A 24,699-nucleotide genomic window follows, 5' to 3' on the forward strand; every position below is an offset into this window, starting at 1 on the left:
TGCTTCAAAATAGAAGCATTGTTTTTAGAACTGTTCCTTGAAACTTGTCAGTTAAAGATGGTGTAAATGCCATTTAAACGTCAAAAGGTAATTAACTAATTTACAGCACCATCTGAATTAATCTGAGTTAATCTGAATGAGAATACTAATGCGTTAGCTTACCTTCGAGGGTGCCACTGTGCAACGTGAGGCCGTCGTCGGTTTCCCAGTAGACGACATGAATGAAGTCACGAACCGAAGCCGGCACTTCGCAGCGAAGCGCAGCGGTGTTGCCCCTGATCACGAAGACGTCAGAAGTGGTCACCTCGTACGCCGACCGGATGACTGCAGAGAATAGAAAGCGCGTGTGGTTACAAAAACAGAGAGAAAGACAATACATTTAAAGGGGACGGTTTTTTGCTCCTACAGGTACGTCTGCTGATTTTTAGGGGCGGAGCACCATAAGGTCGAGGCTTGTTCGTTGTGCATTGTCCGCCGCAGCACATGCAAGATACCCACTTTATGCCCACCATATGTATGTACATCGTAGCACATCACATGTAAGATACCCACTTTACGCCCACCATATGTCCATCATAGCACAGCATATGCAAGATACCCACTTTACACCCATCATATGTCCATAATAGCACAGCACATGCAAGGTGCCCACTGTACACCCACCGTATGTCCATCACGGCACTGCACATGAAAGGTACATGCAGGAAGTGCGGTAGCAACCACTATGCCAATCGTCGTTCTGCCGATAGGTGAGGTACCCGCTACGCATCTGTAGGGCATTAGGTGCACTTCGTGCTGTGGCTGAGCCACTCTTCTGGAACTTCCTTTACATAAAAGAAACGTGCATAAATCTCGGTATTTGCAAACTTCAGGTTAAATTCCATCGGAGAACCATTGGCTTTATATTTGACGGACCACAAATCAGTAAAACTGAAGGTTAAATGGAACGTATAACTCAACACAACATACGAATTATGACCAATAAAACTCTGTATATACCATGCACACGCGTTGTTCCTCCTTTACATGCGCATTTGGGTGGGTAATAAAGCTCCCCAGTGGTTCGCCCACTCGTTATGATACACTGCGTGGAAATGGGTGAATTTTTTAACGAGGATCACTGAATCACATGAATGCAAAGAATTCTGATTTAGAGGCACACATTCTGAAAATTGGAAACATACCGTAAGTACATAACATAAAAAAATTGAGTGAGGCCAACTCCGCATAATTTGTCTAAAAATCAGTATTTTTGTTCCTTCCAATAATGTTCCTTCCAATAATGTTCCTTCCAAATAATGAGAGGCGACGTCAGCGCCACTGGGTGAACTAGAAAAGACGTCTAGCGCTGAAAGGGCACGACTAATGAAGACGAGGCTGACGCGTTAATTTTTATTACGCCCCCGCAAAAAGCAAATTCAATAGCGCGAAGACCGGCTGGCTGGCTCGAACACGGTAGCACAGAAGCCTACATCATCCGGAGCACTTATGTCGAGCCAGCATTACCCCAACGCGACAGCTGCTTGCGTGATCCCGCTCTCCAGAATACGCATTCTCCAATGCTGCGGCATCGGCAGATATTTCGAGAGGCATGTCATCAAGCCACCGTGGCATAGCTTAGCTTCTAAGGCGTAGCGTTACGACAGCATGAGCGCTTGGGTTCAATTCCTAGTCCCAACGGCTGTACCTTAGATGTAGCTAAATAGCAACATCCGTGTATTTTGATTGTTAATATAGTTTTACGTGCCAAAGCAACAATATGATCATGAGGGGCACGGTGTTGGGAAGCTACTGATAAAATTTGACCACCATAGATTCCTCAACTTGGAGCTAAATTCAAGCACACGGGTCTAATTGAACTTGTGACCCTGAGCCTGGGTATTTACTTTCAGGTGCTTGTTAAGGATCGCCACATGGTTAAATTTTTCCTCGAATGCCCATGACATCTAGTTCCAGCTTCATAATATGATTGATTGATATGTGGTGTTTAACGTCCCAGTCCCAAAACCGCCTTATGATTATGAGAGACGCCGTAATGGAGGGCTCCGGAAATTTCGACCACCTGGGGTTCTTTAACGTGCACCCAAATTTGAGCGCACGGGCCTACAACATTCCCGCCTCCATCGGAAATGCAGCCGCCGCAGCCGGGATTCAATCCCACGACCTTCGGGTCAGCAGCCGAGTACCTTAGCCACTAGACCACCGCGGCTGGGCCACCTTCATAATATGGTTTTCTCATGTGATAACCCAGGGTTCAAATTTGAGGGACACAGCAAATAGTACGATAGAGATAATAATCTTTAATAAAATTAGCGGATACGTCAGCTTGGTTTTTTGCCTGGCTTGCTACTTCACGTGTCTGTACATTACAATAATATATACAAAGATAACATATGCACACAAGTAATAAGTACAAACATAAGTAAACTTTTTTAAGCCAAAACCGTATCGTGAAAATGTCACCAAGAAATTAGGCCTTTCACGCATCATGCAGCAGTTTTTGAAAAGCCCAGACACTTTCGAAAGACTGACACCAATATACAAAATGAAAGCGCTTTCATAGAAAGCGTGATCTAGCTCACATAGTTTCAGATTACTGACAATTACGCACAAACTGCTGGCAATAAACATGGCGTGCAGAAATACTCGTACCCAAAACCGGAGGGCAGAACAAACTGTTTCGCCATCAGATATAAAATTCAGTCATATGAGTGTGTGCATTACATATATAAACAATCAAAATAAAGTGTTCCTATTGAATTGGGTATTTAGGCTGTCTTTTTTCTGTGTGATTGAGGGCGTTACATTTCACAACGCAGATTCTCGAACGAACTGCTCGCCATCCTGTCATTGGTTACCAGAGTATGATTGATAGATATGTGGGGTTTAACGTCCCAAAACCACCATATGATTATGAGAGACGCCGTAGTGGAGGGCTCCAGAAATTTCGACCACCTGGGGTTCTTTAACGTGCACCCAAATCTGAGCACACGGGCCTACAACATTTCCGCCTCCATCGGAAATGCAGCCGCCGCAGCCGGGATTCGAACCCGCGACCTGCGGGTCAGCAGCCGAGTACCTTAGCCACTAGACCACCGCGGCGGGGCTGGTTACCAGAGTATGACGGCAACACTATATTAAGGAATTCCTGTATATATACCATATTGAAATATATTATTTTGGAGTTTGAATATATTAACGAAAGGCTTGATACTAAGGGCGCAACGCGAATTCCACTTACGAGAATGAAAAAAAAAACCCCGAGTTGTAATGTCTACCAAAGTGAACACACTTGTGCAATACAAGAACCTTACAATAGTACAATTAGGGCTGCAGCTACTTGTGTAACAAGGCTAATAAATGAACCTCGTTTTCCTCAGACGTGTTGCTTAAAGAATCCGCTACTGTGAATGGTTTTTACCATTGTTTTTCCTTCAAAATAATGTACGGCTGCATAGTATTGACTACGAAACGAAAAGGAAAGACAAAGCTTAAAATGAGAGAGAGATGAGGTAATTCTAGCTGAACTATCTGATCTGAGCTCGGCATCTGTGGTGTTTTGACTTCCTTCTCGTGTGCACGTTTTCACGCCCTGCCTTCTAAAACAAATTCTTACCAACTAGCTGAGCTCTGCCTAATTCTAAGCTTTTAGAGATAACTGACATATTTTAGTGCAGTACAACAACATTCTACACAATATTACGGCGAACGCACATAGCTGAACTATCCACAAAGTAGGGTTTATTGTGCTCGGCAGTGATAAAAATTTCGCACAATAAGAGTATGTCCTTTGTGTTCGTATAAGAATGCGTCTGTAGTTCACGTTGGCGAACAGCTAATCTTCGTGAAATTTGTCACGTAGGAAGGAATAAGTGTGAAAAAAATCATGTTGATTTAGACAGCACGGACCCCAATCCTTGAAGTATGATAGTCGTTTTAAATTATTCTTAGCACTTCTTCTCATTAGGAAGAAATCGGAGCACGCTGTATAAAACTTAAGCCAGAAAAACAACAAAAAAAACAACAACAAAACCGTCTCTTCTAATCAGGACATGCCACGTCGCTCTGCTGGTGAAGTATTTTTTTACTATCCTCGGAAGGTGCTTCCTACCTTGAGTTCTTATATAGCTTATTATTGCGGAAGTACCCGTAAAAAGGAGTCTAAGACGTTGTGAACGCGCGAACGGCGAAGACAGGAAAAGTCGGCGGGACCTGGAAGTCTCAGGCATGACGCCTTTACGACCCTGTTTGCGCATAGAACTTGTTTAGTTTTTCTTTCTTTGTTCCTCGTTCTATCTCATCTTCTGTTCTCTCTCTAATAACAAGGTGTCCTTTTCCGAGGCTACTGGTCATCATCCTCAATGGCTGGGTGCTACTTCGGCGCTAAGGGATCGCTGAAGGTAACGCGTCATTGTACATTTGCTTGGTTCTTGTTGGGCTTCCACTTCGTTCTAAAGAAGCAATAACAGGCATTCACATTTATTGCTTTCGCTCTCCTCTGACCTTGACTAGTACCGAACGCAGCGGATAGGCCGGGCGTGGTGGGTGGAGATATATATATATATAGAGAGAGAGGAATAGGAAGGCCATGGTGGGTGGATTTTTTCATGAAGCTCCATAGGGTAACATTACTAGATGCTATTTTGTTGAAACACCATTTGATTGAAACTGCGAGAATGGTTGGTTCGTGGTTATGAAAAATGAAATTCGCTGTTTTGTACGTGCACCCTGTAACAAACACCAGGACACGTGTATTGTTCTTGCTCTGAGATAAAGTTTATATTAAATGAAAATTGAACCAAATGTATTGCCACCACTGTATTTTTCGTGGATACCATTTTGTTCTTAAAGAAGTTGCGCACAGGCGCCTACATACTGCCAAAGCAGATATTTCAAAAGTCACCTGATTGAAGGATGTATATTTCAAAATTTTCTTTCATAAGTATAACCAATATATACTGTATCAAAAAACTTCAAACGTTAACTGAAATTTCAACGTCATGTCTCAAATGTTTCGCATGAATAAAGATTATTAAATAAAACAATAGAGATGCTACGTTTAGAAAATTTAACTGAATAGTTATAACGTAACATGGCTTAAGCTCACTTTTGTGTCTGCGCCACGAATGTGGAAATTGCCAACAACACTGCGTTTGTTATGAACCAACAAAGAAGACGACGAAGAAGAAAGGGTGTGCTTTTAGTACAATTTATCACAAATATTTTTGTTTCTCTTTAGATGATCCTTTTCGTATAACTTTGGCCCACTTTTCGCCTCCCTGCTTCTCCTTTTTATTATTTCTTCATTTTGTTTCCCGATTCCTACCACCGCACGCCTTGTGGCTGAATCCACTCGGTGGGTTGTGCCATTCTTCTGGGAATCGTCACCATCATCACCGGTAGACGCGGGAAAGGCATCGTCCGAATCGGAATGCACACACCAGCAAAAGGGTAGACCTACGGCGTCGCCGTCAGGTACGCTCGTGGTCTCAGCTGCGCGCCAATGTCCAAGATAGTGGGCAAACCGGCCCTGGCCAAGATTCAACGGGAGCTGCGCGAGATAAGCAAGGACCCGCCCACAAACTGCTCGGCGGGACCCGTGGACCCGAAGGACTTGTTTCTCTGGCAGGCCACCATCGTAGGGCCCGACGACTCGCCGTTCGAGAAAGGTAAGCGTGAGCCGCGAAGCAAGGCGTACCTCACCGGAAGCGTTGACATTGACCGGGGCCTAAATACTACATCAGCCAAATTAGGCGACATGTAAAAGGAGGACGACCAAGCATGTCAACGCCTTTTTATTTGTTTTCTTCACTTTGCCTGCCATGTATCCCCTTTGGGCATTTGTTTTGGAAATGACAGTAGAGCGATTGCGAGCTGGCTTAGGGTTCTCAATAAAACGTAACAGGTTGACGCTTGCATGTTTTATAGGCACACTCCTCAGACCGGAGACGCACTTTTTTCGGCAGGATGTCAAGAGTTCATGCTTTTTGCCATATAGAGCGATAACATGTTATTTTATCTCTATGATTCAAGCTTTAGAAAGTACGTCATAACTTGTAAAACAAATATGATTGTAAGAGTTAGTTTTACCTCCCGAAACTATGGTATTATTATGAATGAGAGTGTAGAGGAGGGCTCCCGAAAACTTCGACCACTTGACCGTCTGTAAGGTTACCCTCAAATGAAGTACACATGCCTCTAGCATTTCGTATTCATCGAAATGTTACCGCTATGGCGGGAATTCAATCCCACGAGCACCGTAACTACAAGACCATAGCGGCGGGGGAGGGTCATTGCGTGTCGTGGTCTAAAATCCAAATTTATAATGTACATTTGTGTGCATATTTAAAGGGCTTCTTTAAATATTACTGATATGTTTCAATATAATGGGTCTTTGTAAAAATATTCGGCGTTCATGCAGACCCAAGAATTGCTTAGATTTCAGATTTTTGTTCAACTGCCCTGTTTCCAAAACGCAGGAGTGTTCAAGCTCAAAATTCGCTTTCCCGAGGACTACCCTTTCAAGCCGCCCGAGGTGAAATTCAACACGCGAATCTACCACCCAAACATCAACAACAACGGCTACATATGCCTGGACATTCTCAAGTCGCACTGGTGCCCATCGTTGACCATAGCCACGGTGCTGATGTCCATCATGGTGCTCATGTGCGAGCCAAATCCGGACGATCCGCTCGTGCCCGAGGTGGCCAACGTGTACAAAACGGACAAAGAGGCCTACAACGCCATCGCTAAGGAATGGACTAGGCGTTATGCCATGGAGTGACACTGCGTGCCGTGTGGCAACTGCTGTTATGTAAGAGAAAAATTATGAACTGACAATCACTCTTTTCCTTGAACTGACCGTATGGGGTTGTCGCGCCACTTGTTAGCTTAATGTGACTACAAAAGCATATAATGGTCGTGAGGGTGGCATAATTGTTTTATCGCTGAGGAGAGTACATGGTCATGCAATAGTATGCAATGACTCAGAACTGTCATTATTCCTCATGACGAAAGAGATTAAATTGCACTTTGCCCTCGTGGTCTTTTTATCTTCCTAGCAATCAAAAATAATAAATCTCACATGATTGAATATGCAACTGCCTAAGGCGAGCTGTGAAAGCCATCTTCTTTATTTTTTTTATTCAACGCATTGCGATCGAAAACGTGGCCGCCACTTGCGACATTCGATCCCGTGAGCTTCGTGTCAGTAAGCCTCATATTTACTTCATAAACAAAGCGGGTACTGTTCCTTATGCGTGCGAGCATTTGATGACAGAAAAAATGGCAGCGAAACTTCGTGATTCTTCATGGGTATGTGCTAGAACATTAGTAAGAGGTAAACGATCAATATAATTCGCCAACTTTGTCGTTTTAAAACTTGTTCAACAAATTCAGTAGCTTTTTGAAGTTATTATTTATGTTGTACTTTGGCAACTGTGCAATCAATGCTGAAGTGTTCAAGCCATGGTGGCAGAGAGGCATCGATGCTTTGTTCGGGTGGAACGCGCTTAGGTTTTACAGGGAAAGCTGTTATGAGACCCCACGTGCTCCGTAGTTGTCCACTACCACCGCCGCCACCTCCGCTACCACCTGTGTCCATTACCGCTATAGCGCGAAAAAAGAAAGAAGACTACGTAAATGAAATAAAAAAAAAGTCAAGTACTCAATGGGATCCCATCCCGGGTCTTTCACGTGCGAGCCCCTCATTATACCACAGAGCCACAGCGGCGCTATGAAGCGTTGTTGCTAACTGGTCTTAGGCAGGCTTGATGTATATAGGCAAAGGAATCCCGTTAATATCAGTAATGAAGCATTTTTGAATAGCAAAGCAACAACCATGTGTCACAAAGTGCGAATTGCGTAAAAGTTGTTTATTTAAAGCTACAACCTATTACGAAACCTTCAGGCATAATTCACCTTAAGCAGCCCCAGCATAAAAAAAAATTGCGCAGAATTGTTCGCTAGTTTGTACTGGTACAAGTTTCTATGAAGATTGATGAAGGATGACCCAGTGAACGCCCAGCTACCATACAAAAATTAGAATAATTTGTAGAGTAATGGGTACTCTGCAGGTGTGCTTGTAGCAATTACTCAAAGGAGTGCTTCACATAGGCTCCGAAAGGTAGCTCTTCGAGCTTTCACTGTGACTGTGCTGCGCGTTCTGCGCCGGCCTAAAGGTTTTTTTCGTAGAAGTGTTACTAATAAACATCGTATTGCAGTATGCAGCACAGTAAACTACCTACAGCCACAGCTCAGTTTTACCTGTTAAAGCGGTGCAGCTATCATATCGCCAGCATAAACACCATTTCAAGAAAAAAAAATGGCAGCATATCCACGGAGTAAATGATGGAGAGTGGGGCGAAGCATTCGTCCGACCATTCGTTCTTGCTTCCATCCGTCCATGCGCCCGTCTGCCCGTCCGTGCGTGCATCTGTTCATGCGTCCGTCCCTGCGTTCGTCCATGCATCCGCCCCTGCGTCCGCTCATGCGTCCATCTATGCATCTATCTGTGTGTCCATTCGTCCATCTACACAACACTCCAAGTACCACCATCTCGCATCTTTTCATCATATATTCCCCATATAGAAGCACCGACATCCAGCGGACATTCCAAGGACTAAGCAAGAGGTGGCAAACGCATACTTTCTTACGGCTTGCGCTTCGGGTCTGCTTCCTACCTTTAACCACCTCGAGTTCATGGTATATACTAGTTCACTGTATTCGTGGCACTGCGGCCCAACGCTCGCTAAACCTTTCTAAAACCAAGGAGGTTACGCACAGCGGGTATAACCTAGCAACCTTTTCCTGTCTGATAGTGCTCAATGTACATGCCAATGGCTGCTAAAGGGAAATGAGAGACAGGAGAATTCGCCTTTACTTTCATACGGCTTGCGCTTCGTATCTACTTCCCACCTTTAACCAACTCGAGTTCATGCCATATACTAGTCCATTGTATTCATGGCACTGCGGCTCAACACTCCTTAAACCTTTCTAAAACTAAGGAGGTTACACCAAGCGAGTATGACGTAGCAACCTTTTCTTGTCAGATAGTGCTCAATGTACATGCCAATGGCTGCTAATTTGGATCGCAGTGTGCGCTTAACTAAAAGCCGAATGCTCCTGTTTCTCATTCCCCACTAGCAGCCATTGGGATGTATATTGAGCATTATTTTTTATTGTTCCACAACGCACAGAAGAAATCTCTCACCGGCACCACCTTGGAGGTCAAAATGTTATACTTGTTACACACTACAACGGCTACGAGGGACGAACGGGTGCCGCATTAAAAAACTTCGCCCCTGAAATTCTGCAGATCCTATATGCCTTGGGAATCCGTGTAATGTGAAGCATGAAGTGGGAAGGTCACCGTGTTGTACTTTTTTTAAAGCGAACTATTACAAAAGGATGCTAAGAATATGTACAAATATTCTACGCTCAGACATGTTGAACAGTCACATATGTTTTGTATAACCAGGCGTTTATACTTGCGTAACAATGCCAACATTAAAATGTGTATTAGCAATCCCAGTAGCGGTAAGTTGATATGCATACGCTTGTGCCCGCAAGGATGGTAGCCCTTGACAGTGCTACATAAATGAAATTTGTTGGTGGTGATACATTCAGAAATATATATATATATATATATATATATATATATATATATATATATATATATATATATATATATATATATATATATATATATATATATATATATATATATATATTCACGTTTATATTCGGAAAAGGTCCGGGACAGGATTGCCATGATATTCATGTCATGACGAGCAAGTCATATTCGTCAGACCATCTCACACTGCAATACTAAAGTTGGTTTACCCCAAAAGTGTAATCACGAGAGCCCCTAGACGTAGGTGAATAGATAGATAGATAGATAGATATATAGATAGATAGATAGACAGACAGACAGACAGACAGACAGATAGATAGAAGCTAAATGTGGTGGCAGTAAGAAAAGAAAGGCTTCAAATTTAAAACGCAGTAAGCCAAACAGCAGCGGCTACGTCGGATGAGCAGTTCGCAAAACTAATCAAACTAATCAAACAAAATCCTTGCGTATCTACTATTTTCATATAGATATGCTACCACTCATCACAATGCTTAGATTACAGGAACTCTAACTTGGTTTTATTTTTTAAGTCATAACCGTGCCATGTATTTTTTCAGTACATGTGGTGTTGTCGCTAGAGGGATGCATGTCCCGGTATATAACGCATTTTGTCGTGATAAATTGCTGAAAAATTTGAAAGCATAAACTTGCGTACAATGACGGAATAAAAAAAGTGAAGTTCTACACAAGCGGTATAGCAGACCAGGTTTGTTGCCAGCAGCCAGACATGGCTGCTGGAAACTGTGGCCTGGCGCCAGCCTATTTTAAATGAAGTACCAAGAAAAAAAAAAAACATACGTGCACGACGCGCCCGATTTATGCCTTAGTGATAGGCCTACTGGGGGAAATAACATGCTAAGTAGATGGCGTTATATAGGCCCAAAACTGAAGCCACTTGAAATCTTTCTTGTATTCTTCGCTACGAGGTGAAGATGCATGGCTTTCCAGAAGCGTGCTATTGCAAAAAAAGCAGTCCTGTCTACGTTTCGATTTCCTTATTCTTTTTTTTTCTAATTTTTAAGAAAAGTCGATTGCTTCCAGAAAAGTCTTGTACTTTATTACTCATTTCTAAAATTTGGGCCTGATTAGAAAGAGTTCGTTCCCATAACTTTTTTTGAGCACTAATACTACAGTGGCATTTTTATTGCACAGCTCAGTAGGTTTCGGAACCAGCAGTACTGAGGATTGTTTGGAGCCTTGCTTTAGAAAAAAGGGCTTGTTAAAGTACATAAGTAAAATTTAGGATAGCATGCAGGACCAAGCCAGAGTAAGCCTTGCGCTCACTGAAAGCGTAAAGAGGGAAGCTATAATAAAAATGTTATTTTTTCTAATAAGCATTAATTCGTATATGTTTATGACAGAAACGAATTTCAGAAATTTAGTTGAAGGGCTCAAAGCATCTTCATTGGTAACTATGACTTAGACATCAAGATTCAAAGACACAGGAAAGTTGAAGTTCCCCAACAGACACTGCTGGTATTCTCGAGAAAACGGACGTTTGTCAATCTTCCCCTGAAACATTGTACTGTCCCATTCTTTTGACTCAGCGCTCGCTTCCTGCTTTTAGGGGCAAATCTACATTGAAGCCTTAAGCCTAGACAGCGTTGTATTGTGGGTTTGGCTTCCTTATCAGTTGTCTCTTGAAATTTGGGTTGACAGTTTTTTTCATGTCAGCGCTCACTTCGGCGAAATTATTTGTGCTACTATAAGCATAGCATTTGCAATAAAACATTTTTTTTACGGCGTCACAGGTTGCGCCGGTGCGTGAAAATCCCTTTTTTGTCTTTTTATTTTTGTGTTGGCGGTTTCTTTGCATCACATCGGCATTCACTTATCAAATACCACACAAAAAAAATTCGCCCTTTTGAATGCATGTTTGTACGTGAATTCGTATATATGGGGCTTCACGTCCCAAGATGCTATATGATTAGGGGGGACGCCGCAGTGCAGTGATCTGGAAATTTCTAGCATCTGGTGTTCTTTACGGGCACTGATATCACACAATACAGGGCCTCTATTATTCTGCATCCGCCGAAAAGGCAAACGCCATGGCCCGGATCGAACCCGCAAGCTTCGGGTGGGCAGCCGATAACCACTGATACACCATGGCGGACGATGTATGTATGTATGTATGTATGTATGTATGTATGTATGTATGTATGTATGTATGTATGTATGTATGTATGTATGTATGTATGTATGTATGTATGTATGTATGTATGTATGCATTGATTGATTGATTTGTGGGGTTTAACGTCCTAAAACCACCATATGATTATGAGAGACGCCGTAGTGGAGGGCTCCGGAAATTTCGACCACCTGGGGTTCTTTAACGTGCACCCAAATCTGAGCACACGGGCCTACGACATTTCCGCCTCCATCGAAAATGCAGCCGCCGCAGCCGGGATTTGAACCCGTGACCAGCGGGTCAGCAGCCGAGTACCTTAGCCACTAGACCACCGCGGTGGGGTGCATGCATGCATGCATGTATGTATGTATGTATGTATGTATGTATGTATGTATGTATGTATGTATGTATGTATGTATGTATGTATGTATGTATGTATGTATGTATGTATGTATGTATGTATGTATGTATGTATGTATGTATGTATGTATGTATGTATGTATGTATGTATGTATGTATGTATGTATGTATGTATGTATGTATGTATGTATGTATGTATGAATGTATGTATGTATGTATGTAGGTATGTATGTATGTATGTATGTATGTATGTATGTATGTATGTATGTATGTATGTATGTATGTATGTATGTATGTATGTATGTATGTATGTATGTATGTATGTATGTATGTATGTATGTATGTATGTATGTATGTATGTATGTATGTATGTATGTATGTATGTATGTATGTATGTATGTATGTATGTATGTATGTATGTATGTATGTATGTATGTATGTATGTATGTATGTATGTATACGCAAGAAAAACAGGCTATGTAATAGGTGAAAACACCCGATAAGTTTTCTTGTTTCCTGCCTGATTCATTCGTTGAAATGATATACGTTGGACATACACGCAATTAGTTCATTTTCATATAATATTAATGTGACAGTTCTGCTATAAACACAGACGAATAGGCTACGTTAGTATCGATATTCTTTAATATTCCATTACAACATTCCTAGCCGCCTTACGATGATTGCGTTGCCTGTACAAATAGCACCCCGTTTACAAATGTGACAATATGGTCTGTCTTAATCCTCCCAATACACCCAATCGCCTTCAGGCATCGTAATAAATAGTAAAAATGAAGAATACCTCCATACATCTTCAAATTATTTATTAATAAATTTTTCTTGCGCTTTCGCGTTACTTTCGAAAAAGCAGTCGCAGGTGGAACCTACATCTAATCAAGAAGTACTGCCAAACCTACCTCATTGTATCTCCTATGGCTGCACATGACAATATGTGAACAGACTTGATGGGCTATGGCTAGCATATCAGGGAAACAAATGTTTTATTATTGTTCAGCTACAATGCCGATTCATCATGACGCAAATCTGAAGTATTAGGGCCAGGCTGATGGTTTTACAAACCCTACGTGCTCAGATGTTCTATCCAAGGCTAAATCTTAGGACCTCTTCTATGCCTATGAAAAGGTGTGGCCAAGGCCTTCGTTTCTTAAAACACCATTTAGAATCCTTTAAGCTTACAATCTAAGAAAACGTTATTCTCTGACGTGTTCATCTCGAGGCACGCCCGTAATAAATGCATGATGCTTCAAAGCACTTTCGAACCAGCAATACAGTTTTGTTTTATTCCTATACTTGTTTGTTCAATCTAATCTTGAGCTGACTTTAGTCTCGAGGCTGAGAGAAAATGTACACTTAAACAAGCCATGAATAAGTGATGATCAGCTGTCAAAATGGCTTTCAATAGATTACCGGGTGAGGGGCAATCCGTAAGTATTACCACTTATTTGTATTCTTTAGTCGCGCGTTGCGTTATAAAAAAGAAACATGGAAACTCCTTTGTTTTTCATTGCCAATATCTTGTTGTTTTTTTCAGTTTTAGGGCACAGAAAGAAGAGTGTGATATTGTTCAGAACCGTCGGTAAATGTTTTATTATGCGAATGAAGAAAACCACATTTAGTTTAAGTTAATAATTTTGGCCATGAAATAAGCAAAACGAACTTCACACTTTATACGAACAATTGTCTATTATCGAGAAGACATAAAGTATACTTATGATATTGTTATCATTATTGTGGTCACGTACATTTATTTCAACAATGTGACGAATGAAGAATAACCAATGCTGGAAAACACAGCAGAACAACGTGACGTAAAGTAAGAGCGCTTTAATTCTGCCAACTAATGAAAGAAGTCAGACGCGAATATCGAACGTGCAGCGCCTGCGCTATTGATTATGGTTATCACGGCAATGGCTCATTGGATGTATTAGCATCAGACGACCATGCAAACAACTGGTTCTGTCTGGTCGGCTTGGCAAATCGATAAGCGGGGAATCAACGACTCTCTTTTGTCGAAGCAAGAAGTAAGACGTACGTCTTTCGCGTTTCTCGTTTTCTGACTAATTAAAGAGACGGCAGCATCCTGATAGCCGTTGTGACATGTGGAATCTATAGAATACGTTATTCGCACTCCCGACGCCGGTAAGTTTGTCGTATAGACAGGTCGTGTCGTGCCTCTATACCGTAGTCGGCTGAAGTGAGACCTCCTGTGGTAAAGTCGTTGCTATATAATCAACGTCTCCTACATGCGCCGCCTGACATTAGAAATGGTTAGGCGAAAATAACTCTGTCACGTCATGTAGAACACGCTTCAAATGAAATAAAAAAAAGCGATGATCTATAGTTTGTATGCGAATCTGTCTTAACTTCCATCACGTCCAGAAGACTCCAGCATGTTAAGCGAACCACTGCTTTTGATATTTTTGCGTTGCCACATAATGGTGAGCAAGTAGGTACTAGTTTAACAGGCAAAATAAAAAAATCGGGGGCACATACATGACATTATATGATGTGCATAAAATCGTTGGGCGGTAAACGCAGTAGGATTGTATTCGCAAATAAATTAACCGGATTGTCTGTGCTAGATGCGATAATCATGCCGTCCTTCTTTCATTTCGTAATCGCAGACTTTAATAAGGAATACCATGCAGGCAGGTAGCTCAGATGAATTTTGTAGTAAATTAAACGGACAAGATTGCCTGATAACGCCAAGAGCAGGAAATCCAAATTCGTTCTAAGGGTCGTCTTTCACGCAAATGAGCATGATGCTGGGTGCGGGACATGTTTATTCCATGCATGGTTCTAAACTTTAGAGCGAGTGGTGTAGGTGGCTATAGTGGTGACTTGTATTCGAAGAATTAGAAAAAAAAGGAATTGATAACTTGTCGAAGAATTAGAAAAGAAAGGGATGGATAACTAGAGTTTTACAGCGCAGAGAACTTTCCGTAAGAATGTTTTATAGGAAAGTTCCCATGATGAGCCTTTCTCTTTAGAAGAAAAGTTTGTGACCTCCTCTGGAGTGATGCTGCAAGCCCGGTATCCCTCCGCTTTCACGTGTTTTGTCTTCGCCACTTCTTTCTTTACTTCTTTTTTTTCACTTTTCTAGTGGTTTTGAGTGGTTATACCATTTCACACGGGTACGTACTTTCTCAGAATATTTTATGAAGTGTAACTGAAGTCATTTCTGAACACTGCCACTTGCTACCCACTAGACTTCATTTCAGAAACATAAAGACGGAAAACTGGAAATAAACTCTTTATCGTCACGGCAAAACAACGGCAGGCGCCAAATTTTGATGTGAAAACTGCTTTAATCTCAAATATAGTGCTGATTTGGTTTTTTCCGCATTTTCTTGTTGAACTTGACAAAAATTTCATAACTTCTTCTTGCTTAATGAGGTGTTTCATATACGAATAGTCAGCTCAAGAAGTCCCAAAAGCTGTAGGCGTGAAGTTGAAAGGACTACGATTGATAAATTGATAACTATAAGCGTAAGATGTGTACTAAACCGAAATTCGGCAAGATAAACACGACTGCGAGCCTATACATAACAAAAGATCTATGCGACATAATCGGAAGCACTAAAGCGATATACCACGCTATTTATATATTAACCAACAGATACGGATAATGTAATAGGAGCGAAGCGTAGTAACAACTGTAGAGGACATTAGGATTAGCAGCAAAAAGAAATCTGCTTTCGGGTTTCGTTCTGTGCCCTTCCTGCAATTTTCGCTCACAATAAGCCTCTTCCAGTAACAAAAGGTGTCGAGATCCGCCCATCAGGTATGAGATGGGGCCGCTTTATTCGCTCGGCGGCTCTCCTCTGCCTCACCCGAGAATCCTCGTTTCCCAGTTTTTGTTTTCTTTTGCCCTACGCTTCTATCCTCATGAAAACCTTCTTTTATCCCGTCATTAACACAATACCCGCCGCATGCGTCCGTCTTCCTTATCTTGCTTCACATCTCGCTCCACTATCACTCCTCTCTCTTTTAGATATGGCTCCCTCCCTCTGTCCGCCTTTTGCCATGCGACGTCCGGGTGGATCTCTCATACCTCTTTTCCTTGTCGCTTCTCTATCACCCATACGCGACTTTTTTCCTTTTCCTATGTGCCTAACAACCCCCCTTTCCTCGCCCGATCTGCACTGTGATGCTCCGTGAGCGACTGCCATGCGCTTAGGCGTTTGTGATTTGGGTCGTAAGCACTTCGGCTGGTGATCCATCAATGTCACTTTGCGCTTAGGAGAATGGAAGGCTTTGTCACGACGACGAACGGAGCTCGCGCAAAACACAGCCAATGAGAGAGCTATACGGGCGCCGACATCAGACGCAATCGGCCAAAGGAACCGCGTCTCAATAGCGTTCACATAGGGGCCCCATTGCTTTTCTTCGCGTTGCTCTCCCATCATCGGTTTTTCTCAGTGCACGCGCCCTCCAGGATTCGCTCTCTCATTATACCTTATTTTGGTTCTTATATGTTTTGCAACGCTCCGTGGCTGCTGCGGGCCTCAGCGTTTGCGTTTCTCAGTTTCTACCGCATGCTTTTCAATGTAGTACTGGTAGTCTGCGTTATGGACTCGAGGTCGTCCATTTACCGATCGTCCTGAATGAGCAGTCGCTGGGATGTATTAATGGCGTGCGAAGACAAACAGATATTACAAATGAGTATATTGGGTACAGTGGACACTTCGGTGCTGGTGTCATATAGATTTCACTTTGACTATCACAGACTCCGTCCCTCGCCTGACGAATCACTCTCGTGACATAAACAAACACACACAAAAAAGCCTTCGCTTCGCGGATAGTTCCAGTTTACAAACACTGAGGCAACACTTGGAGTCTCCTCGTTTCTCACAGCAGCTGCTGTTCGACCCGATCGTTCGTTAGCGGCACATCGCACATTAATTCTGTTGGCTCGGTGTCACGACCAGTAGCATGCACATTAGCGACGGGAACGATTCGTTCCGTACCCTGTGACTGGGAAAAAGCCATTTCTATAGCGTTGCCCTGGCGTTGTGGACACTCCATGCTTTTGCTTTCCCGAGAGTGCGACTACTGAATTGATCGAATACGGGTATCATTACAGAGTGCTGTTTGATAAAGTGCTGCCGGACAGCTTCCTCGTTTGCCTATCGAGCTTTGCTTTTGTCCCTCCTAAATGCAGAGATAGTGGATTGAATGCATCAAACTAAACCGACAATAACGCCGCCTCTTGTGTCTGTATAAGCGACACGCACGATACGCGTGGAACATTTGCAATGAGACAACGGAATTCGATTTGCTAAAATTCTGCTATACAACGTCCTCGTGTTCATTTACTGTGCTTGCTCCCATACAACAAAATCAGAAAGAGAGAGGGAAGTGAATGTATAGAACTAAAAAGATATGAAAGATATGACAATACAGGTGACACACACGGCAGGACTGTTGCTTTTGTGACAGTCTACAGGAAGGCGACCGCCACATCACGCGCGATCCAACCGAACCTGAACGTCCGCGTCTACTGTATGGTAGAGAATCTATACGAAGGTTGTAGGAAAAGCTATTACAAGAAATTATGTGGACAAATAGCTAAATTCTGCCAAGCATAAGCCACGATCACGCACTTATTCAGGTGCATTGTTCGCTATCGTCATCTGGGCTTCTCAACAGTGACACAACACCCACTGGACAAGCATTCCTGTCGGTCACTACGCGTTTGCATTTTAATGAAGCAATTGCTGACACCAAACAGACGAGGAATGCGACGTGAATCTCAGCAGAGGATTCTCGCCTGCGAGACAGAAATGTATATAAAAAGCTTGTAGTGAAAGCTGTTTTAGCTCCACTGCCTCATAACTTGAGAAAGATGAAGCGTGCAGCGTTTTGAGAGAGATTTGTCTGGTGAGGAACTCGGTGAAACCGACAGAAAAAAGGTGTTTCTGCTCCGCTAACGTCGTCAGAAAACTGCGTCGGAATGCAGCTTACCCTAAAAGTGTTCTTCTTTTCCTTATCATTCTTCGCTTTTTTTCTAGATGCACTTTTTCAGTTGCTTACGCCATGGTGGGAAGGTCATGTCAGCTTCACTAACGTCGTCGGCTATCTTCTTCATTTTTAGGGGACCGGTAGCGAATATTTGGATTTACGCTATTTTTGTGGTGCATGTTTATGATGTACCATGTGTACGATAGACCATGGACCGTGACGACATTAGACGCTGACAGCGAATGAAATAAGGTGCTTCACACGTAAAAGTCTATAAAGTTGGCACTTATAGCCCGAGAGTATAGCTATACATCGCTGTGAACCCATACTGCGGATGCGAGAAGTTGCCAAGAAGGTTGGCGAGCTGTGAACAGGTGACACCCGTTAACAACTAGCCGAGATCACAAACTTTTTGTTTGCAAATGACTTGTAGTTTGAGCCGGGAACCTTTGATAAGCACAAAACAGGCGCAAACTCACGATTCAGTAAACTGATTTTTTAGTAAATGAAAACAGAGAAAAGGCCCCTGACCATAGAATTTTATACTACATGACAAACTGGAGCCCCCAATGCAAGCTTGAGTGTTTGCAAAATTAGTTTACTCCGGTTATATATAAAAACAGTGACCACACCTGGCACAGAAGTGAACAGCATCGGGTATCATCAGTCTCGTATGGAAGACCAATGCCAAGAACACATATCCGATTTACAAGAGGCCATCCAAAGCACTGTAAAAGAGACTGTGTGTACGATCCCATGCCCTGTAAGATTCATGGACATCGACATAGAGCTGGAGCGGCTTCGAGCCTTGCGACGACGAGCTGAAAGAAGGTACCGGCGCACGAAGGACATAGAAGATTTACGGACTGCTAGACGTATGCAGAAGAAGATCAAACGTCGGTTGGACAAGCTAGCATTCCAACGCTGGATTACTTTCTGCGAGTCACTCGACCCTCGTAAGCCTTTATCGCACATATGGACGACGGTTAGAAGTTTGCGGTCATCGCCCATTCAAAAGTCACCATTCAAGGCCTTAGCCCTTCACCAAAATCGACCAGATGTGGACGTTGCTGAAGAGTTCTGTGCCGGATTATCAGGGCAAACTACAGCCATCAGCAGCTCACCACTTTCGAGCAGTTGTCCGCCACCACGTGATTCCTCTATGGACTTCCCGTTCACCATTCAGGAGCTCAAAGCAGCACTCGCTTCATGCAAACGTACCTCTGCACCAGGACCTGACGGAATCTCCTACAGAGCCCTGTGTCATCTGGGTGAGCGCGCGAGAATAGCTCTACTTCAGCTATATAATGATTGTTGGCTAGAGGGCACTGTCCCCTTACGTTGGAAATCTAGTCGTCTAGTACCATTACTGAAACCTGGCAAATCACCATTGGAACTCTCCTCCTATCGCCCGATCGCATTGGCCAGTTGCGTGGGTAAAGTGATGGAGAGAATGATTCTCGGCCGACTCGAGTGGTACTTGGAGTATCATCAGATCTACCCAAATGCCATGACTGGCTTTCGACGTGGTCGATCATTGATCGATAACGTCATCGACCTAGTCACGTACGTTGAACACGAGAAAGGCCATAAGCGTCTTTGCGCCTCTCTGTTCCTTGACGTCAAAGGAGCCTATGATAACGTGACACATGAATCCGTCCTTGCCGCACTAGAAGAGATTGGAGAGGGTGGCCGAATGTTTAAGTGGATACGCAGTTATCTCCAAATGCGATCCTATTTTGTGACTACAGAGACTGGGAACACGTCTACACATTTCAGTTGTCGTGGCGTCCCTCAGGGTAGTGTAGTGAGCCCCGTGCTATTCAATATAACACTAATCGCTCTCCATACGCACCTACCAAACAATATTCATCTATCAAGATACGCTGATGACATCTGCATATGGACATCTGCGGTAACTCGCCTGCAGTTACGAGCGAGAATACAGAGAGCTGCAACTTCAACTGCAGACTATGGTTGGGAGTCGCGTTTACCCGTGCGTACGCGTTCCGCATAGGTATGGCCGACACCGCCGACTGTGCACACTGCGGAGATGAAGAAACGATTCGACATATACTGTGTGACTGCCCGAAATACAACCTGGAAAGACAACACCTTTCTCATAAACTAAACAGGTTAGATGACCAGCCGCTGTCAGAAGAAAGGATACTGCGCCATCGTCATGACTCATCGTCACAGAAGAAAGCCGTGCAAGCGCTACTGGGCTTCTTACGAACTACTGGCCTGTCGGAACGCCTCTGAGTGGACTGGTTTTGTATGTGCGTGTGTGTCGGTGTTTTTCTCTTATTTATTTTTTTTAACTCTCCCTCTCTCTTTCAACCCCCTATGCCCCAACCCCAGTGTAGGGTAGCATACCGGATACTAGCATCTGGTTAACCTCCCTGCCTTCCTCTTTTCTCGTTTCTCTCTCTATAGCATCGGGTGAGTAGCCAAGCACCATTTTGACGTCCTTAGTTTTTCCCTTCTTTAGCAAAACGCTACGTTTTATTTAGATCCTATCGGGTTTTTGGGACGTTAAACCCCACGAATCAATCAATCAATCAGATCCTATCGGGTTCTGATTCCAGTGACCTTGCTTACTTGTGCAAGTTTTGACGGCCACCTGAACTAAATATTTTTCACGAAACGATGCAAAATCTATTTGATCAACAGAGAATGGATCGATGAGTGTTGCTTTCGTATCTTCATTTCATTTTGCTTATCGAAAAAAGAAGCAATTTTGCGAATGCGGAAATTACTAATGCTGCATGCCGACAGGTTTTATGACTTGTTGAGTGATCGAAGCAACATTTTTCGAGGCCTCGAATGCGAGTTCCGTCATATCGGTGTTTTTCCTCTTCCTTTTATACGTTCATCATGCAGTTGTGTTTGATGCCCCAGGAGATCCGGTGCACGGGGATGGGAAGGTATCTTCTTTTCTCACTTGTGCCTCAAAACATGTGTGGATGATTGATGGTGACGGATCCGCGCAATCACGTTCCTATATAACACGAGGTAAGAACATATCCAACTCCCTTTATTGAAAACGTATGCTTGCGCGAATGTTCCGTTTGAATCACGAAAGAAAAAAAACGCAGATGGCCCGGAAACAGAATCTTAGACAAACTTTTCAGTCTTGTTTTTTGTTTGTTCAAAACGGCGCTCCTAAGGAGCTCTCGCCAAGAATGCCAAAAAATCTTATTTTTTAAAGTGTTGTGTGCATATAGCAGGTACTCTAGTCATACTCAAATGCTGCGAAGACACCGTTTATCTACTTTCTACTAGATGATACTTACTGTCGTCCGCCTCTGTCACCAAGCCCACCAAGTACGAGTGCAGTGAAAAGACATGCAATAATTCGATTTTCACTTCTCTTTCAGGCATGGTAAAAATTTTGTGAACCCTGAATTGCAATAATGCTGTGGCAAAATGTGTATAATTTAAGATCAGTGAAGGTGTCAGTCACTTTTGTGGATCGTAGGTACTTGTATTGTTATTAGCGTATGCCTAGTGATCTATGCAAAACTGCTCCTCTCTTTTAGTCGTACCTAACGCTACACTGAGCAGTCGTAAAAACTAAAGTGTTTCGGATTGTTTTTATGACAATTTACAGCGAAAGCTATTTTCAGAGCACAAGAACAGTCATTTCTGTATGATGAAGTAGTCCTAACAAAGAGATTGGCTATGCGACATCCTGTAGTAAGCTCGAAGAACGCAACGTTGCACTTTTTTTTTTGCACAAAGTTCTTCATACAAAAGATGCCAATTCTGACTTTTGCGCTAATCAGCGGTACAGTATGAATGAATCATATGATTCACCAAAACTCCATAAGATTTGTGCAATGAAGTCACAAGCACAGGAGCCAGCTTCGACTATAACAGCCAGCGGCTGCATTTTTCGTGGAGGTGAACATGGTGTAGGCCCGTGTGTTTAGATTCGGGTGCACGTTAAAGAACTCCTGGTGGTCGAAATTTCCGGAGCCCTCCACTATGGCGTCTCTCATAATCCTACGATGCTTTTCGGACGTCGAACCCCACATCTCAATCAATCAATCAATCAATCAATCAATCAATCAATCAATCAATCAATCAATCAATCAATCAATCAATCAATCAATCAATCAATCAATCAATCAATCAATCAATCAATCAATCGGCAATGACAGCAGCACGGTTGTTGAACAGCAAACTAAACTCAATATTAGCAGTACGGTTCCCTGTGAGCCAACCCTCAAAGCTGATAGCATGAAATGAGTCTGACTACTCGACCAACAAATGTCATCTTGTTACCGACATAACGATCTCAGAAACTTCTACGAGAAGGTAACTGATGGCCCTCGAACAGTCACTGCCACGCTGTAATAGCAGGATTATAAATAGTCATTTTCAGCGCTTATAATAGCTTCATTAACAAAATGGCAATCGAGCATATGTTGAAAAAGGTGAATGCTGCAAAGCAGAGTTTACAAACAGAAGTGTTCTATTACCTGAAATAAGTACCAAGCAGATAAATTGATATGAGGGTGCTTTAGGCGGTTGTGGCAAAGCTTTCAGGAAACTTACATGCGCGAAAGCAGTCGTCTACTGCAAAAACTGCTGAAACATAGCCCACAAAATAAACATATGCGTTAGCGCTGCCTTTACGATGAACATATGTAACAGCCAAGTCCCGCCTTGATTTTGTGTTCTAAATCTGTGTAAAAGAAAATGTGACTGAATTGATTTTTTCACAATGCAAAAAAAAAACAACAAAAAACTTGAGGTGCCGTTGTGAAACACCCCGATACGTCACTTCATTGCGAGCACGGACACGCACATTGATTGTAGCGTAAAACTACATCCCCCCCCCCAAAAAAGAAGCAAGGAAGAAATGCCCACACATTGCAATAAAATAGAATAAAAGCTTCTTCAAAAGTCAGCACCAGCTCAAATAAAGTATAAAATAAACGAGAAGTAGAGAGTGAGATATATAGAGAAAACAAACTGCATACCTAGCTTTGCGGGCTACAAAAAAGTTAGACGTGCATGATGTCAGAAAGAAGTGTGTGTCGCGGGTCTGGCATGAACTAAACCCCAGAAGAGACGCAAAAAGTATGGACGAGAGCTAGGGAGGTACGCCTCCTACGGATGTCTCGCGTAGCGCGCGCATTTTTGAGTACAGTGTACACACAAGTTCATCCGGCTCATCCCTCCTGTTTGAGGAAGACGCCGAAGCACGCGGTTCGTCGTGGCGCTTCAGCGGCCACGTGGAGGTGAAGGGGGCAGCTGCGAACTCCCCTCCTAGTCGAGCAAACTTGTTCAACGTCCGCGAAACGTAAATCTCGCTGGCTGCTTCTCTTTCATGCTTCGCATTCCGTCTTCTACTCCTGCAGCTGCCGCCGCTCCATTGGCCACAGTTTGCGCTGTCACACAGCCGCCAGTTGGCGCGCCGGACTGAACTGAAAGTCGGGCACATAAAAAAATATGAAAAAAAAACTTAGCTGCGTCACGCAGCTCGAGAGCGTACCGCACACACTTGAGTCGCCGCCGAAATCGAAGCCCCGATAGCGTGCCCAAAGAAACAAACAAAAAAGTTGATAGAAAAGTGAAAAAGCAGTTCCCCGTGAATGGCCATAAAGTCCGGCGTCGCCTCGTGGCCCCATGCGTGCCTTCAAAAATAAATTTTCTCCTTTCCTCTTTCTGTACAACCGCGTCGAATGAAGCCTCGCATCAAGAGTTTCGGGGGGAAAATTGTCGCGCAAAGTCTTCGGTTCGCGCTGCTCCCGAGGTTAAATTTGCAAAGCAGATTGGAGCACCCGACTTTGTGTACGCGATAAGGTAAACAGACTGCGCTCGCGGCAAAGCTGACGCGTGCTGGAAGGACAGTAAGGGCCCGAGTAAAGCTTGCCTACGGGTATACAACCACCGAATGTTACGAAAAGAACTGGCGATACACCAAGACTGTCATTTCATACACCAGCACGCCGCGGTTATTTATCCGTGTAGCATTACTCGTGTTACAGGATAACTTTGGAATTGGTCTGTCGATTGTTTCGGTAGACGACTGTTTTTCGGTTTCAGAAGTATTCTATGTATGGCAAAAGAGGTGAATGCAAGAAGGCTCGCGTTTTTATTAAAGACAATAGTCCTTCTTGGGGACCTTCGACGCAAACATTTTTGTCTGTCTGTTTAGAAAAAGTAGTTAACGATTTAGAGTACTCGGTACTCTACTATGGGAGAGCTTAAAGCCGTCCCCAAAAATTCACAGTTGCACATCCGCAGGCCTGTCTATCCTCCACTTAACGGTACCGGGTACTCTGAACCACACCTGCCGATACCCCAAACGGACGGCACCATCCGCAGCACCCACCAATGTTGCTCAAGGTTCAGCGTTCATAGTTGTGCGACTTTAAATGAAAAAGCAAATATTGCGCACTTCTGAGGCATCATAACAACACGTATATATTCTGTGTGTGCGTCTTTTACTAGAAAAGGCATACATAAGTAATTTTAAGGCCCGTAGTGTTTATCACACTTCGCTGACCATGCAACGCTTGCGCGAAAAGGCGAGTGTTTCCAACGCTTTTCTAAGACGACACGGTGGTGACACCCG

General features: G+C 43.3%; 2 protein-coding genes across 4 annotated transcripts in view; one reads left to right on the forward strand and one right to left on the reverse strand.

Annotated features, from left to right (window-relative positions):
* Window positions 1-24,699, reverse strand: part of LOC142774965 (cell adhesion molecule Dscam1-like) — a 492,538-nt gene that overhangs the window by 266,806 nt on the left and 201,033 nt on the right. For all 3 annotated transcript variants that reach the window (XR_012886599.1, XM_075876112.1, XM_075876103.1), the window contains exon 3: window positions 163-324. Coding sequence is in view for 2 of the 3 variants with exons in the window: in XM_075876112.1 (XP_075732227.1) it covers window positions 163-324 (162 nt within the window). In the remaining variant the exon portion in view is untranslated. The remainder of the gene's footprint in view (window positions 1-162; window positions 325-24,699) is intronic.
* Window positions 5,389-7,043, forward strand: LOC142774970 (ubiquitin-conjugating enzyme E2-17 kDa-like). The gene is made up of 2 exons (XM_075876122.1): window positions 5,389-5,669; window positions 6,480-7,043. Exons 1-2 carry the CDS (start codon window positions 5,504-5,506, stop codon window positions 6,782-6,784), a joined length of 471 nt encoding a protein of 156 aa, XP_075732237.1. The 5' UTR covers window positions 5,389-5,503; the 3' UTR covers window positions 6,785-7,043.

The sequence above is a fragment of the Rhipicephalus microplus genome, chromosome 2, assembly GCF_043290135.1.
Source record: "Rhipicephalus microplus isolate Deutch F79 chromosome 2, USDA_Rmic, whole genome shotgun sequence".
In the NCBI taxonomy this organism is placed as follows: domain Eukaryota; kingdom Metazoa; phylum Arthropoda; class Arachnida; order Ixodida; family Ixodidae; genus Rhipicephalus; species Rhipicephalus microplus.

Coding starts and splice junctions, on each gene's coding strand:
- LOC142774970 (XM_075876122.1), top strand. CDS start 5,504: ATGTCCAAGATAGTGGGCAAACCGGCCCTGGCCAAGATTCAACGGGAG. Junction 5,670..6,479: donor CGACTCGCCGTTCGAGAAAG/GTAAGCGTGAGC, acceptor TCCAAAACGCAG/GAGTGTTCAAGCTCAAAATT.